The sequence below is a fragment of the Macrosteles quadrilineatus genome, unplaced genomic scaffold (genome assembly GCF_028750875.1).
Source record: "Macrosteles quadrilineatus isolate MER2022 unplaced genomic scaffold, UCM_ALF_1.0 Scaffold_2__2_contigs__length_208266976, whole genome shotgun sequence".
NCBI classification, from domain to species: domain Eukaryota; kingdom Metazoa; phylum Arthropoda; class Insecta; order Hemiptera; family Cicadellidae; genus Macrosteles; species Macrosteles quadrilineatus.
Genome location: NW_026542595.1, coordinates 65,636,494 through 65,649,968, shown reverse-complemented (window position 1 = coordinate 65,649,968; position 13,475 = coordinate 65,636,494). Strand labels below are relative to the sequence as shown.

At 34.5% G+C, this 13,475-nt stretch overlaps 1 protein-coding gene across 2 annotated transcripts in view; it reads left to right on the top strand.

Annotated features, from left to right (window-relative positions):
* Positions 1-13,475, top strand: part of LOC128985912 (uncharacterized) — a 54,829-nt gene that overhangs the window by 26,063 nt on the left and 15,291 nt on the right. For both annotated transcript variants that reach the window (XM_054405896.1, XM_054405897.1), the window contains 5 exons: positions 1,038-1,255; positions 3,551-3,680; positions 5,619-5,864; positions 7,288-7,554; positions 9,264-9,378. In XM_054405896.1, the coding sequence (XP_054261871.1) occupies positions 1,038-1,255; positions 3,551-3,680; positions 5,619-5,864; positions 7,288-7,554; positions 9,264-9,378 (976 nt within the window). The remainder of the gene's footprint in view (positions 1-1,037; positions 1,256-3,550; positions 3,681-5,618; positions 5,865-7,287; positions 7,555-9,263; positions 9,379-13,475) is intronic.

Sequence of the window (13,475 nt, the reverse complement as noted above, 5' to 3'; positions counted from 1 at the left end):
GGATGGTCGTGCTGGGCATGTTTACCCTAAAGCCGATTATGCACGGTTGATCGCACCTTGAATTGTGCTGTAGGACTTTTAGTCACTCTTGGTCAGTATTGGTTAAACATTGAAATTTATTGTATAAGGCAACATTTACCTAAGTGTATTACATTTTATTTTTTATTTAATTTCTAAATTAAATTCCCCAAATTTTAACACAAAATTAGATATAACGTAAAATGTTCTCAATAAGAATAGCATTAGAAGCCGTCCTGCTATCTGACGTGACATTTTTGCGGAACAATATTGCACAGTCTGTAGACTACCCTCGACGAAGCCACATGTGCAGCACGACCAATTAGTTCAGGTAATCCCTAAATTCTGAGAACAACATGCGCAGCTCAACATCACCCGGCAATTAATTATTTTGGGTATTAATCTAACTTTGGGGTATAATATCTATTTGTTTTCAAGAAAAAAAAATGTTTAATTTAACCAATATTTTTCTTTGGTGTTCTATTTTTAAAGGGAGGGCCTATTCCAGTGGTTGGAGATCGGGACTTCAGTCAAGGAGGCCCTGGTTTCCCAAACATAAAAAAATCTTTATTGGTTGTAAAAATACAAAGGTATCATTGACATATCATAAGATGCAGTGTAACTGCCAGGTCATACAAGTTTTCTTTTAAAATATCTAAAATGTAATAAAATTGAAAAGATAATAAAATATGTATATGTACAAGATAGGTTAAAAAAATACAATCACAAATATAAACTAAAACTGCAAAAAAAATCCAAGAATACAAAAACTGGACATCTTCACAACTAAAAAAATCGGCTAATCTATAAAAGTGTCTTAACAACTACAAGTAAAGGTTATTCTTGAGATCTCTTAATGGCCTATTTGCAATTTGTGTTTATGTGATAATACTTACTTATAACTTTTTTTTATAATGAGTGTCACCGGTATAAGGATATGGGGATGTTTCCTCAACATGTTTATTTAGTAACTCGGAAAAATTTGTACACATCCATGTAAAAACTATGACTATTTTCAGCCAACCCAGAGTGCACTACCTATGGGCCTGGTTCAGAAAGAAATCACCAACGGCCCTTGTCCTGAGAAGGCTCTGCTGTGTCTGACCCCCGGCATCGGGTATATCCCCGTCATCCAGTTTGATCCAAGAGGTGGCCATATAGTGATTGAAGATCCTTCCAACCCCAAATTGGAGCACCATTTCCAAAAGAAAAGTCTAGCAATCAAGTGGCTCAACCAGTGAGTACCTTTCAATGAGGATTAGTTATTTGTGCAACTAGGTCTAGTAAGCAAAAGGCTAGAGAATAATTTTATAGAGTTTAAAAAAAATACACGTTGATCACAAATAGCACATTAAAATTTTCCACAGTTTTTAGAATGTTACAACTGAAAGATTATGATGTGCTCAACAAACATACTTACAACACTGAATTTATGATGTTTAAGTAAACTACCTATCCAACCTATGATCACTGTCAGCTATTTGTTTGTTTTATTTGAATGATGTTATTAACTTTTATAATAACATATATAAACTTTTATATAAATATATTTTTTATATACACATATATAGATTTTCACAATACATATATATATATATATATATAGACTACATCTGTGGACGCGACTTGAGTCATTTTTGTCCGATTTTCATGAAATTTGGCTTGAAGGTGTAGGGCGGGTTTAATTTGAATGAGTTTGCGAACCAGCATGATCGGACCATGGGAATGGGTCTTGTGGGGGGTTTTATGGGGTAAAAATTGGGTCTCAAAAATGTTTAACCCTCAAAACATACAATTTGCCAATTTCTCTCTAAACTATTTTAAGAGCTTAAAAAACAAATAATTTAGTATATTGACGTGTCCTTTAACGGTTATTAGTAAGGAGTAAAAATGTTTTATTTAAAATCCCCTTGTAATTCTTATAGAGAATAAGTAAACTATTGTAGTTTGATTGTTTATGGATATATTTTGATCAAACTTTGCAAATTTATTAATCTATATCTAAAAGACGAAGTATGTATGTATATACCCTATGGACTCCAAAACCACTCAACATACTTTAATGAAACTTTCAGGCTTTATTAAGCTTTATACAAGGATGGTTTGTGTCAAGTTTGGTGCAGACCCGTCCAAACGGCTCCGCCCCAGTGGCTCTGGAGTTTCCCATGTTAACCTTATGAGTACTAATATTTAAATGGAATTAAAGATTCTAACAGCTGTTTCAACTAAACAATTTGATTCTGTGATGTTTAATAGCATTAAACAGTTAACACTATTAAATTTTAAATTTCACTAAAAACTATCTACATACAGCAAATCTATGGAACACAATCATTATTCTCTTTAGCGTTCTATTCAATCACCTTATTACTGTTGCGAAGCACGGGTATGACTGCTATTATTATACTGAAATATTTGTTAAAAACACACTTTATTACCCTCCCTGTAGCAACAAACCTAGATGATTGTTTACATAATGTTAATTAAATAGATTTTATTGAAATTCTATTCAGGTGAATGGAAATTTACTTAGTCTGCAGGTTTGTTGCGGCGGGGTTTTTTTAATATTTAAATAGATTTTCCACTCGCTTTTTAAAGAGATTTCGTACAGGCATAGATTGTCCGTAAGCTATTTTGTTTGTTTTGTTTGAATACATCCTTTATATGTATTTTATTACTTATTGTTTTGATCAATCGAAAGCCTGCAATTACCTTGTACTGTATTACAAAACGTACTCTTGTTATACAAAATTAATCTAAACTTTCATTCTTTCAACAGCCATATTGACATCACTCCTTTTAAAAGACAGTAAGTGGTTTGCAAACGCTGTCTTTATCTACTTTTTAAAAATAATCCCAAACTTCTGACCGTTAAGGTTCACTACCATAACAATAAAACTGGTTGTAGGTCTGTATTAAATCTGTTTCTAACAACTAACACATAATCTCACTGACATCTTATTTCTAGGAATAGGAATTGCTGTTTTACATTCTTATTCCGGTTCGAATACATTTTTGAATGCTTATTCCAGAAACTATTTGATAGTTTAAAATATTCTATACCCAATAATCAATAGTTTAAATTAATCAATAGTCCCATCACTAGCTAGGGGGCTAGTACGGGCCTGCTCGGGGGAGCGAGCTGATCTAGTGGTTAGAGCACGGGACTTCGGTCCAAGAGGTCCTGGGTTCAAATCCCGCCTAATCACCAATGGATTTTATCAAAGTGATAATGCCGCAACTCCTAGGTCTAGCCTGAAGTAATGTGAAAAACAATCCCAGGCTCGTGCCTAGCGTCCTAGGACAAAAAAAGTACGGGCCTGCATACCAATTCTTTTAGGCAAATCTACATACTGTAAGCTTCATTTTCATGTGCCATATGCCTATATTTTTATTTGATAAAAGGCCTTACGATAACCAATAATTTGACTGTAGCACATTAAAACTATAATAGATATTTATATATAGATTTACCATAAATACTTATGGCTGTTATCGAGTGAAAATGGTTCATACTGCTTATGTGTTTCAGATTTTTTAAGAACCTATTTGTCTTTGATCCTCCTGAGTTTGAAATGCAGTGGTTGATAATGCAGGGTTCCATCATTCGTAAACTCTTGCCTTTAAATAGAGATATATTCAAATTCAACAATAGGTCTTTGGTGAGTATTAACCTGTGCAATTGTTCTATTTTATAGGTAGTAACTAGTATTTCCTCAATAAAAATCATTTTTTTTGACGTATTTCACATACAAGCAGTTAAATGAACGAGAGGCCCTACATTTCTAGTTAATTAATGTTTTACAAATATTAATGAGTTTTTATATGTTACCGGTAAATGTTTGAACAATGATCTAACCGGTTAGGAAATTCCCCATATAAGGAATAGTCCAATACCGTAAGTCTTATGGCAAGACCTGGACCCGGGACCAATTATTTTTTACATTCTCCCCCTATACCAGTATATGGAGAAAGTATTGTTTTCGTCAAAAGTCTCATGGCAAGATCTGTGTGTCTGGGTGTGTACAGAGCTAGGGACTACACCTGTGGTCCGATTTAAATTAAATTTGCTGTGTAGGTTTTAATCCATGATATCTCCAGGCGTTTTTTCATTTTTTAGACATTTTGATTTTTAATGTAGATTTTCCCATTAACACCCATAAAATAACAGAAAAATCAGATTTTCTAAAAAATGGCCCGAACGATTTTGATCAAAGTTAAGTATGTTGTAGCCCTTCTGAACAAAATGGTATAACTCCCATTCCTGTAAAAATTACGGTTCAAAAGTTATTGTAAATTATTTTATTTTCCCATAAAAACCCCTATAAAATAACAAAAAATAGGATTTTAGAAAAAAAGGTGGTTTTGATTTATCTTATTATGTTACGGTCATTAAAATTTTGAAAGTTTTTTAAATTTTTTGAAATTTTTATTTTTAATGGGGATTTTTACCATAAAACCCCATAAAATAACGGAAAAATCTGATTTTCTCAAAAAGGGCCTAAACGATTTTCTTTAAAATCTAGTATGTTACAGTCCTTTAAATTATGAACAAAATGGTTCAAATCCCATTTCCGTAAAAATTACGGTTTAAAAGTTATTGTAACTCATGTTATTTTCCCATAAAATACCTAACAAAAAAATCTGATTTTTCGAGAATAGCTGGTTTTTATCAAAATTAATATGGTATGGTCCTTATATTCTAAAAAATAGTACAACACCCCCATTGCTGTAACAATTACGGTTCAAAAGTTATTGCAACTTTTGTGTTTTTTAACTATAAAATATCATATTTACTCTCACCGCTAACCCATGATAAAGGTTGTTGACGAGCTTATGGGAGAAAGTATGTGTCAGAATTCTTATTCCGTTTATTTTGTTTTGATGTCCCCAGAGGCCAAAAACATCATTCATTAAAATTCATATACACATAGCCTATAATAAGATTCAACATTAAAAACTAAGTAGGCCTACTTTTTTTGTATAAAATTATTTATTAATATGCGGCACTAAGGCCATTTTCAAAGTAAAAAAGTCAAATTCAAATATGACTAAAAATATATTATACTATAACATTTCTAACTTGTTACATTATTGTATCTTCCTTCATTGATTCATTTACATACTATAATGATATAATTTTTGACCCTTAAAACACAAATCTCTAAAAACCATTATGCAGAGCTTTAAAAAACCAAATTATTTAGTATGTTGAAGTTTTTGTGTGCGTTATTACTTTTGAAGGTAATGCACTAACTTGTAAATTTTAAATGCCCACGTTATTTTTATTGAGAATAAGGAAACTGTTATTTGTAGTTTGCTTGTTTATGGATATATTTTGATAAAACCAAATTTATTTATTCTACTTAGCTATTATCATTTTACTAAAACACACACTACCCCTCCCCCCACCATAGCAGCAAACCTAACTACTCGTTAAACCTAATGGTATCCAAACAGGGAATAAATCGGCCATGTTTAAGGAAATATTTAAGTAAAAATCCTATCAGACAAATATAAATTTGCTTAATTTGCAGGTTTGCTGAGGCTGGATATTTTTGTTATTTGATTTTTTAGTAAATTATGATATCTGATCACAGACCATAAGGCCTACTGGCCTCCAAATGAAGCAAATCAGTGGGGCTAATCAGGTTGATTTGGAACATCAAGCATTGTCATCTCCAGAGAAAAAAATAATAGGTCGTAGCACATTGATCAGAAGGAATCGGCAAGCCTGCCTAGAATCTGTGCATCACAACAAAATGAAAAAATTACTTGAGTGTGACGAACAATTGGATAACATGATAGAGAATCCTAACCGGTCAGGGAACCATCATCTGAACCAAGTAAGTTGCATAGAGTTAGAGTTTTAAAGTTTAAATTATTAGCGATGTATACAGAAATATATTGAGAAGTAATATGTCCATTAACACATTGCCTACCGGCCGTCACACTCAGCTGTATGAGGGACGTTGTGAGACCTGGTAGTAAGGGGGTTAACATGTTGCCTACTGGCTGTCACAATCAGCTGTATGAGGGACATTGTGAGACCTGGTAGTAAGGGGGTTAACATGTTGCCTACTGGCTGTCACAATCAGCTGTATGAGGGACGTTGTGAGACCTGGTAGTAAGGGGGTTAACATGTTGCCTACTGGCTGTCACAATCAGCTGTATGAGGGACGTTGTGAGACCTGGTAGTAAGGGGGTTAACATGTTGCCTACTGGCTGTCACAATCAGCTGTATGAGGGACGTTGTGAGACCTGGTAGTAAGGGGGTTAACATGTTGCCCACTGGCTGTCACAATCAGCTGTATGAGGGACGTTGTGAGACCTGGTAGTAAGGGGGTTAACATGTTGCCTACTGGCTGTCACAATCAGCTGTATGAGGGACGTTGTGAGACCTGGTAGTAAGGGGGTTAACATGTTGCCTACTGGCTGTCACAATCAGCTGTATGAGGGACGTTGTGAGACCTGGTAGTAAGGGGGTTAACATGTTGCCTACTGGCTGTCACAATCAGCTGTATGAGGGACGTTGTGAGACCTGGTAGTAAGGGGGTTAACATGTTGCCTACTGGCTGTCACAATCAGCTGTATGAGGGACGTTGTGAGACCTGGTAGTAAGGGGGTTAACATGTTGCCTACTTACTGGCTGTCACAATCAGCTGTATGAGGGACGTTGTGAGACCTGGAATAAGAGTAGTGATGGTTGGCGTCAAGAGAGGAATTGAGCTACATTAGGTCAAAAGCTCACTTTACAGTGTATGTGGTTGACATCTACGTGCTCTTAGAGTGCACCCGCCTACTATACATAAGAGATGACCAAAGCAGTATGCGAGTGAATGTAAATTTGAATATTGTAGATTAATTTTATATTTTTAACATCATAATATTTTTATATTTCTATAATCAGTCATATAAATTATTTTAGATTGACTCTTTGATTAAGGTCTTGCTGTTTATGTTTTTTGTTTATTTTTGTAATACAAGTTTCAGTTTTTGCTCGATGTTGAGCAACGGGTTATCTAGTGTTATTTAAATTGGGAATAAATATGTCTTATTCATGGAAATATTTTAGTATTAGTGTAATCAGACAAGTTGAAATTCGCTTAGTCTGCAGGTTTGCTGCGGCGGGGGTATTTGATCTTAACATAAATATAGTTTGGAGTTACGTTATAATTTGCACAGTGATTCAGAGAGAAAACAACCTAAATATGAAAATCTGTTTTGCCCAGATCATATGTAACTAATTATCATGTTATTTGTTCTCAGATCGCAGGACCTAGTGGCCTCCAAAAGAAGCAGAATGATGATCAGAGTGATCTGGATTACCAAGAGACGTCTATATCTAAAAGAAGAAGAAGAAATGGTCGCAAATCAAGAATACTCAAGAAAATGCACGAAAACAAATCCTTGATGCATAACGAAATGGAGAAATTGCGACGGTCTGAATTGGCTGAACTAATGAATAATTTGGGAATGTTGGTTTATCCGACAGATTCCCCCATAAAAGTTGCCAAAGTCGGTGTATTGAACCAAGTAAGTTGCGCATTAGTTAGAGTTACAAAAAATGCATGTATAGCTATGGATTCAGTTAATCTCAGCTGGCTTGCCTTTATTATACTTGCTTGTCTTTCATTATTATAACATAGATATAAAGAAAAAATGCTGCTAATTTAAAACCTGAGTAAAGCACGGGTCACACTAGGCTGCTCACCAGCTGCTGGTGATCAGCGGCTGGCACCAGCACCACCAAGCAGCGGCTTTTGCATGGGTCACACTAGGATGCTTGTCAGCCACCGCGTAACGAATACTTAAGTGATTGTTGAGGATGTGTGAGAAACAACAGCTGTGAGGTTTTGCAACAACTTACTGTAAGCTGCTTCTTTGATGTTCCTACCTTGAAGAAATGTCCCACAAGCAAGCATAGTTTTGGAATAAATTTAAGGAATCAATAACCTGCTTCCCCGACCACTTAAGCTCAGTCATTTCTACGCTAAAAATTACTACTTTTAATCGCCTAGTTTACCAGGCCTTGGATACAAATACCCCTGCCACAACATACCTACAAACTAAGCAAATTTCCATTTGCCTCAATTGATTTAAAATTAAATCTATTAAATAACTTTAGGATAAACGAGTATCTAGGTTTGCTGACCTAATTGAACGAATGCACGGAACTGCCGCTGAGTTGTAATGACTGAATGAATACTTTTTCTTACAGTCACCCGACAAAGTTGGCTTCCTTGTACTGTTTATAGTACAGAAAGCTTCTAATTGCTGCATATTTATACTTTGTTGTACGGTTTATACTCTGGCGCACATCAGGATTCCAACGAAACAACACAAAACAGCGTGGTCAATCTGTGTACGCTTGAAAATAGGTTGGCAACACTATAATAATACTATGACCAGCTGATTGACTATTATAACTACGATTTAACCTGTCATTTCGTGTTTATAGTTGATGTTCTCTTTTCGGTATTTCTGAACTTTCTGGACTATTCTTTTAAACGTTTTTAAAACATTCCTACGATCTTAATAAACAAGAAAATACCTTTAAAGCATTTTTTTAGGTGCGGAAACCACTGCAAATTACAAAAATATACGGAACTATTTTCTCAAGTCGCGGAGCACATTGCTTGTCGAGGAAAAAATAGTGGAGTGATACGGACCTGAGACTACTTTCTCTAGGGCACATATTTGTGTTGCCAGCTGAACCTAAAAACGTGTTGTATAGTGTTTGAAAGACTAATTATTTATATGCTTTGTAGTGACTGTAGGAAAAATATAATGTGTAACACGAGTGCAAAAGGCCTTTTCCTGCACTCAAAATCATTTCGAGATCATTTCCTAAATGTTGCTCTCGTGTGCAGCAAAGTGCCACTTTGCTCATTAGTTACACAAATAACAATTTAAAACGACTCGATGATATCCGCACGTAGCTCAGGCGACCACTGCTCTATGACTACAAAGAATTGAATTGTGTAGGCTTTCCAATGAGCCTACTCCTACCACCCTCAGATGACCTGGTACTGAACAGTGTGCAGCAGAAAATATATTGTTTTTTTTTGCCGCACCCTGTTTTATCAATTTGTGTTAATTGTTATTGTTTACTTCTAGTTGTACTAATTAAATACTTTTACTTAAACTATTCTATTGGGGTAAATTCTTATTTTTATGGGTTTTATAGTCTACATTTTAACTATTATACTTTGCAACATAACTAAAGTTTATATATTTTTCAGGCTAAACTGATATGCATGGCTCAAAAAAACATTGAAGAACAATTGCTGAAAGAAGTTAAGGCGTTAAAGAAAATGAGAGACACTCTAAATCAAAAGTTGAAAAATATATTTGCAGGTAAAAACTGTTCTATTGTCTTAATTAGTCTAAAATTTTATAAATGAAGTCTTAAGTGCGCTGGTTGAGTAAGAATCAATAGGAACATTTAAAAATTTGCAAGTTTGTCAGACCAATTCAGCCAATCAACAAATAAACAATTTGTCCATACTACTCTGGTTTAATGGGCTTTCCGTCCACAAATTTAGTCTGGAAACCAGCTGTTTGCCTCCTGCTTAATCAAATGGTATTTCATTACTGGGGTAGTGAAATTGTACCTCAGCCAGATTAGTGATGTCACAATGACGTCTCATTTTCTCAACTAAATCGCTGTGTACAGGTCTGTATTGTAACTCCTCATGAAACTTTGATATTGGTATGTACAAATGGTCTGATAAAACCAGCATCTAAAATACCCCCGCCGCAGCAAACCTGCTGCAGACTATGTCAGCTGTTTCAACTACACAAGATGGTCTAAATATTCAATAGAATTATAAAGTTATAAGGCTTAAAAACAGGGTGCAGCACTATTTTTTTTAAATTTATGACAACAGCTAATTTGAACCAAGCAGCAACAAAAAGCTGTGATACACAATAAGAACTTGACTTTTTCTATTGTTTAGATGCAGTGGTAGAAAATTATAGCTTTGGTAGATGTGTTTTACTATAGTATACCGTGAATTAAAAGAACCAACTTTTATTAAACCGTGTCCTCTACCATTGCAAACGCAAAGCACGAGTATAACTGCAATAATAATTTTATACTTATACACAAAATGGAAACATTTTAATCTTTACATATATTGTCAAGGAAATTAAACAAATTCGTACACAAGTTTTTTCATAGAAATTTGGAAAATTTTTTTTATTTGCCTAATTTTCTTGACAATAAGTTAACTTATGTGACAATTCTAACTACTGTAGGCTATCCATATTTCCTTTATTGTCCATATTCAAGATTAATTTTAACTACCTATCTTAACTAGGCCTACAGGATTTTTAATAGAGATGCTAGTTTTATCCCTTCAAGTAGCCTAAGTATAACATATTGTAAATACTAGCTGTTGTACCCGTGCTTTGCAACGGGAAGAGGACACAAAATAGAAACATTTTAATCTTTACATCTGTTGCATATAATATTTACACATCCGCCAACGCTTTTAGAAACAAAATTGAACTTTTATGGCCTTAATAGAAATGTTTTAAGTTATGACTTTTAAATCTGGTAAGTAGTGGATACCACCATTTTGGTTTTGATTAATTTTAAATCTTGTGTAGGCTGATATGAGAAAAACTTACCAAATTTTTGAATAAAACTTTCACATACATGATTTACCTTCATCTCCCTTAGTTACATATCTTTTTTATTTATTTTTGACATTTTCAATTTTAATTTTGAAGTTGCAAAAATACTAATTATTAAATTTAAATGAATTTTTTTTTTAATTTCACTCTTCATATTAAATCACCAAATCCTTCCTTCTTCACTCACAATAAATCATAAGCAAAACTATGTCAGCTGTTAAAAACTTTGAAATATTTCATGTTGTTTCTTGTCTCAGGATTACTGTTTTAGATTATAAAAGGTATAATGTTACCTGGATCTGCCAAAGTAATCCAAATGCTGTCTAACGACTACGCGTTTCGAAGCAGTATAAGCTTCATCTTCAGGTCGTCAAGAACACATTTCACTCATGAGAGGTCGTCAAATAAATATAATTTTTACACATACATGGACGGAGAATAGTTACTGTAGGCCTACGAACCGCGTGCGCGCACTTAGACAGGTTTGTCATGACTGCGGCGGTGAGCGTTGGTCCCGTGAACTTTGTCCCTTGCCGGTCAGCTGTTCCTGGTTAGCTATTACAGTATCATACAATGCGTTTGACTGGAAATTTAGTTTGTCATTTAATAGATCATAACTATGGCTTTTTGTTGCTTTGTATATTTCGTACTCTTCTATGGCGTTCATGAAGCTTCCTTTTGTGCAAAAATGTAGGGGTGTCATATTTGTTTCAAAATTTGTATAGTTATGATTTTCATTAATGAGATGGGCTGCATAATTGGATTTTAAATGATTTTTTGCTTTTGGAAGGTGTTCTTTGAATCTGGTTTTGAAAGCACGGCCGGTTTGTCCTATATAAAAACTATTGCAATCATCACAGGATAATCTGTAAACTCCAGTTTTTTCACCTGTTTCTAGACTATTACTGGACGAAGGATTAAGTAATCGTTGTAGTTTGTTCGAAGTTCTAAACGCTACCCCGATGTTCTTCTTTTTTAGTTCGTGTTTCAGTATATTCGGCAGCCTTGTACCGGCAGTAAGTGTGAATAGTCCTTTAGGTTGGTTCAGTAGTTTTTGCACCTATTAGTAATACACATGCAGACAGACACCATTCGATTTTTATATAATAGTAATAGTATACAGTATAAGTCCGTGAAATTTGGGGAAAGCAAAGTGAAAGCTCTGGCGGTTTTCCGAGTTTGCGCCATTTAATTTCTCTTGATTTATCCATTAAAGTGAGGGGTCATACGTGGGGTTTTACGTATGAAAATTTGGGGCTGCCCCCAAAATACCCCATTTTGGGGGCCGGGGAAAAGTTGTCTCATTGATGAAAAGTGCAGTTTTTTATGTTGTAAAAATGTGCCGAGTTAGGTTTTCCTACTGAAACGCATTACAAAGTTAACTAGGGGTGTCCAGACTTTTGCCTAACCCTATATAAAGTATAATACTTATAATGATAATGATATTACAAACTGGGGCCATATTTTTTAAATGGTTGAGAGTTGAATCAGTCGTTAACACTCAACTCGACCAACAACAGGATTTGGTATTTGTGAAATTTAACAGTTGAGATGTGAGCTGGTAGTCACGAGTTAAGTGAATCGTTTGGAAATGAAAGCGGCAAAACTGCACAAAATACAGAGGACATAATTTTTTTGAACGAATCAAAGTGCAGAGTGACTTGCGAGCTTCGAGCTAACCTCTCACACTAATTCTGGATCCTTTTCTAAGCTAATCTCGATCTGTCATATTTTGAGAAACTGAAGTTAACTGTCAGCTTGGTCCGTATAGATTAAGGTTATGTCTCAAACCTTAGTTATTGCAAAAGTACCTTGTTTTAGTATTTGAAATAAAATTAACTATGGAGGCTTGTTTTAGGCTCATTATAGGTATACCCGTATAATAAATTATTTGCTTTTTTTGTCAAATACGGACGAATAACCTTATTTTAGTTCTCTTCATCATTTCGGTTAAAAGTAACATGTTACTTTTAATTGTGTTTGTGTTTAAGTCAAAGCTTTAATGGATATTTGCTGTTGCACTGAAAGCATACCGTAACTTAAATAAATTTTATCCCTTTACGAGGTGAATTGGTATTGAAACAAATTATGATGTTTCTCTTTACCACAATCTTTAATAAATCATGATAACAATTATCTTATTATAAGTTTAATTAACTAGTAGGCCTAGTCTATTTCAGAGTATTGCAAACACCCCAACAAGGATACAACCCTTGATTTTATAGTCTAGTTTTGACACATTAAATGTAATTTGTAAATACAATTTATTGTACAGAAAAACAAACAGAATAAAGTATCGGAAACTATGACAACAAATACATAACCTCTAATAGCAGTATGTAAACAAAGCAATTACAATATGGCGTCGACTCGAAAAGATCAATTTTTGTCGAGAGAGGAAAAAAAAAGTACAGTCAACCGTCCACTCAACAGCTCGATAGGTGGCGAGTAGTTTTGGCTGGAAAAGTCAACTACTGTCAATCGTTTGAAAATTAAGAAACGATTGGAAAGTGAGTCACTCAACAGTCAACCATTTCAAAAATAGAGTCCCTGGTGAAATTGTAATTAATGAGAGTACTAGTGTACATGTTGCTCGAATTCGAGCAATTGCAAAGTATTACAGGAGTTATTTCAAAACAAATAACAGTCATATTTACAATGAGTTTAAAAGAGTCAACTCAAACATTACCGGTGTGTAGCTCAGACCATGTTTATCTTCGTTATTGATAAACCTAAAGCATTACGGCCGGTTTTCTCCTTCCCAAAATGCCTCGCTGTACAGGCAACACAGGTCATTGATAGAGGGCCAATTG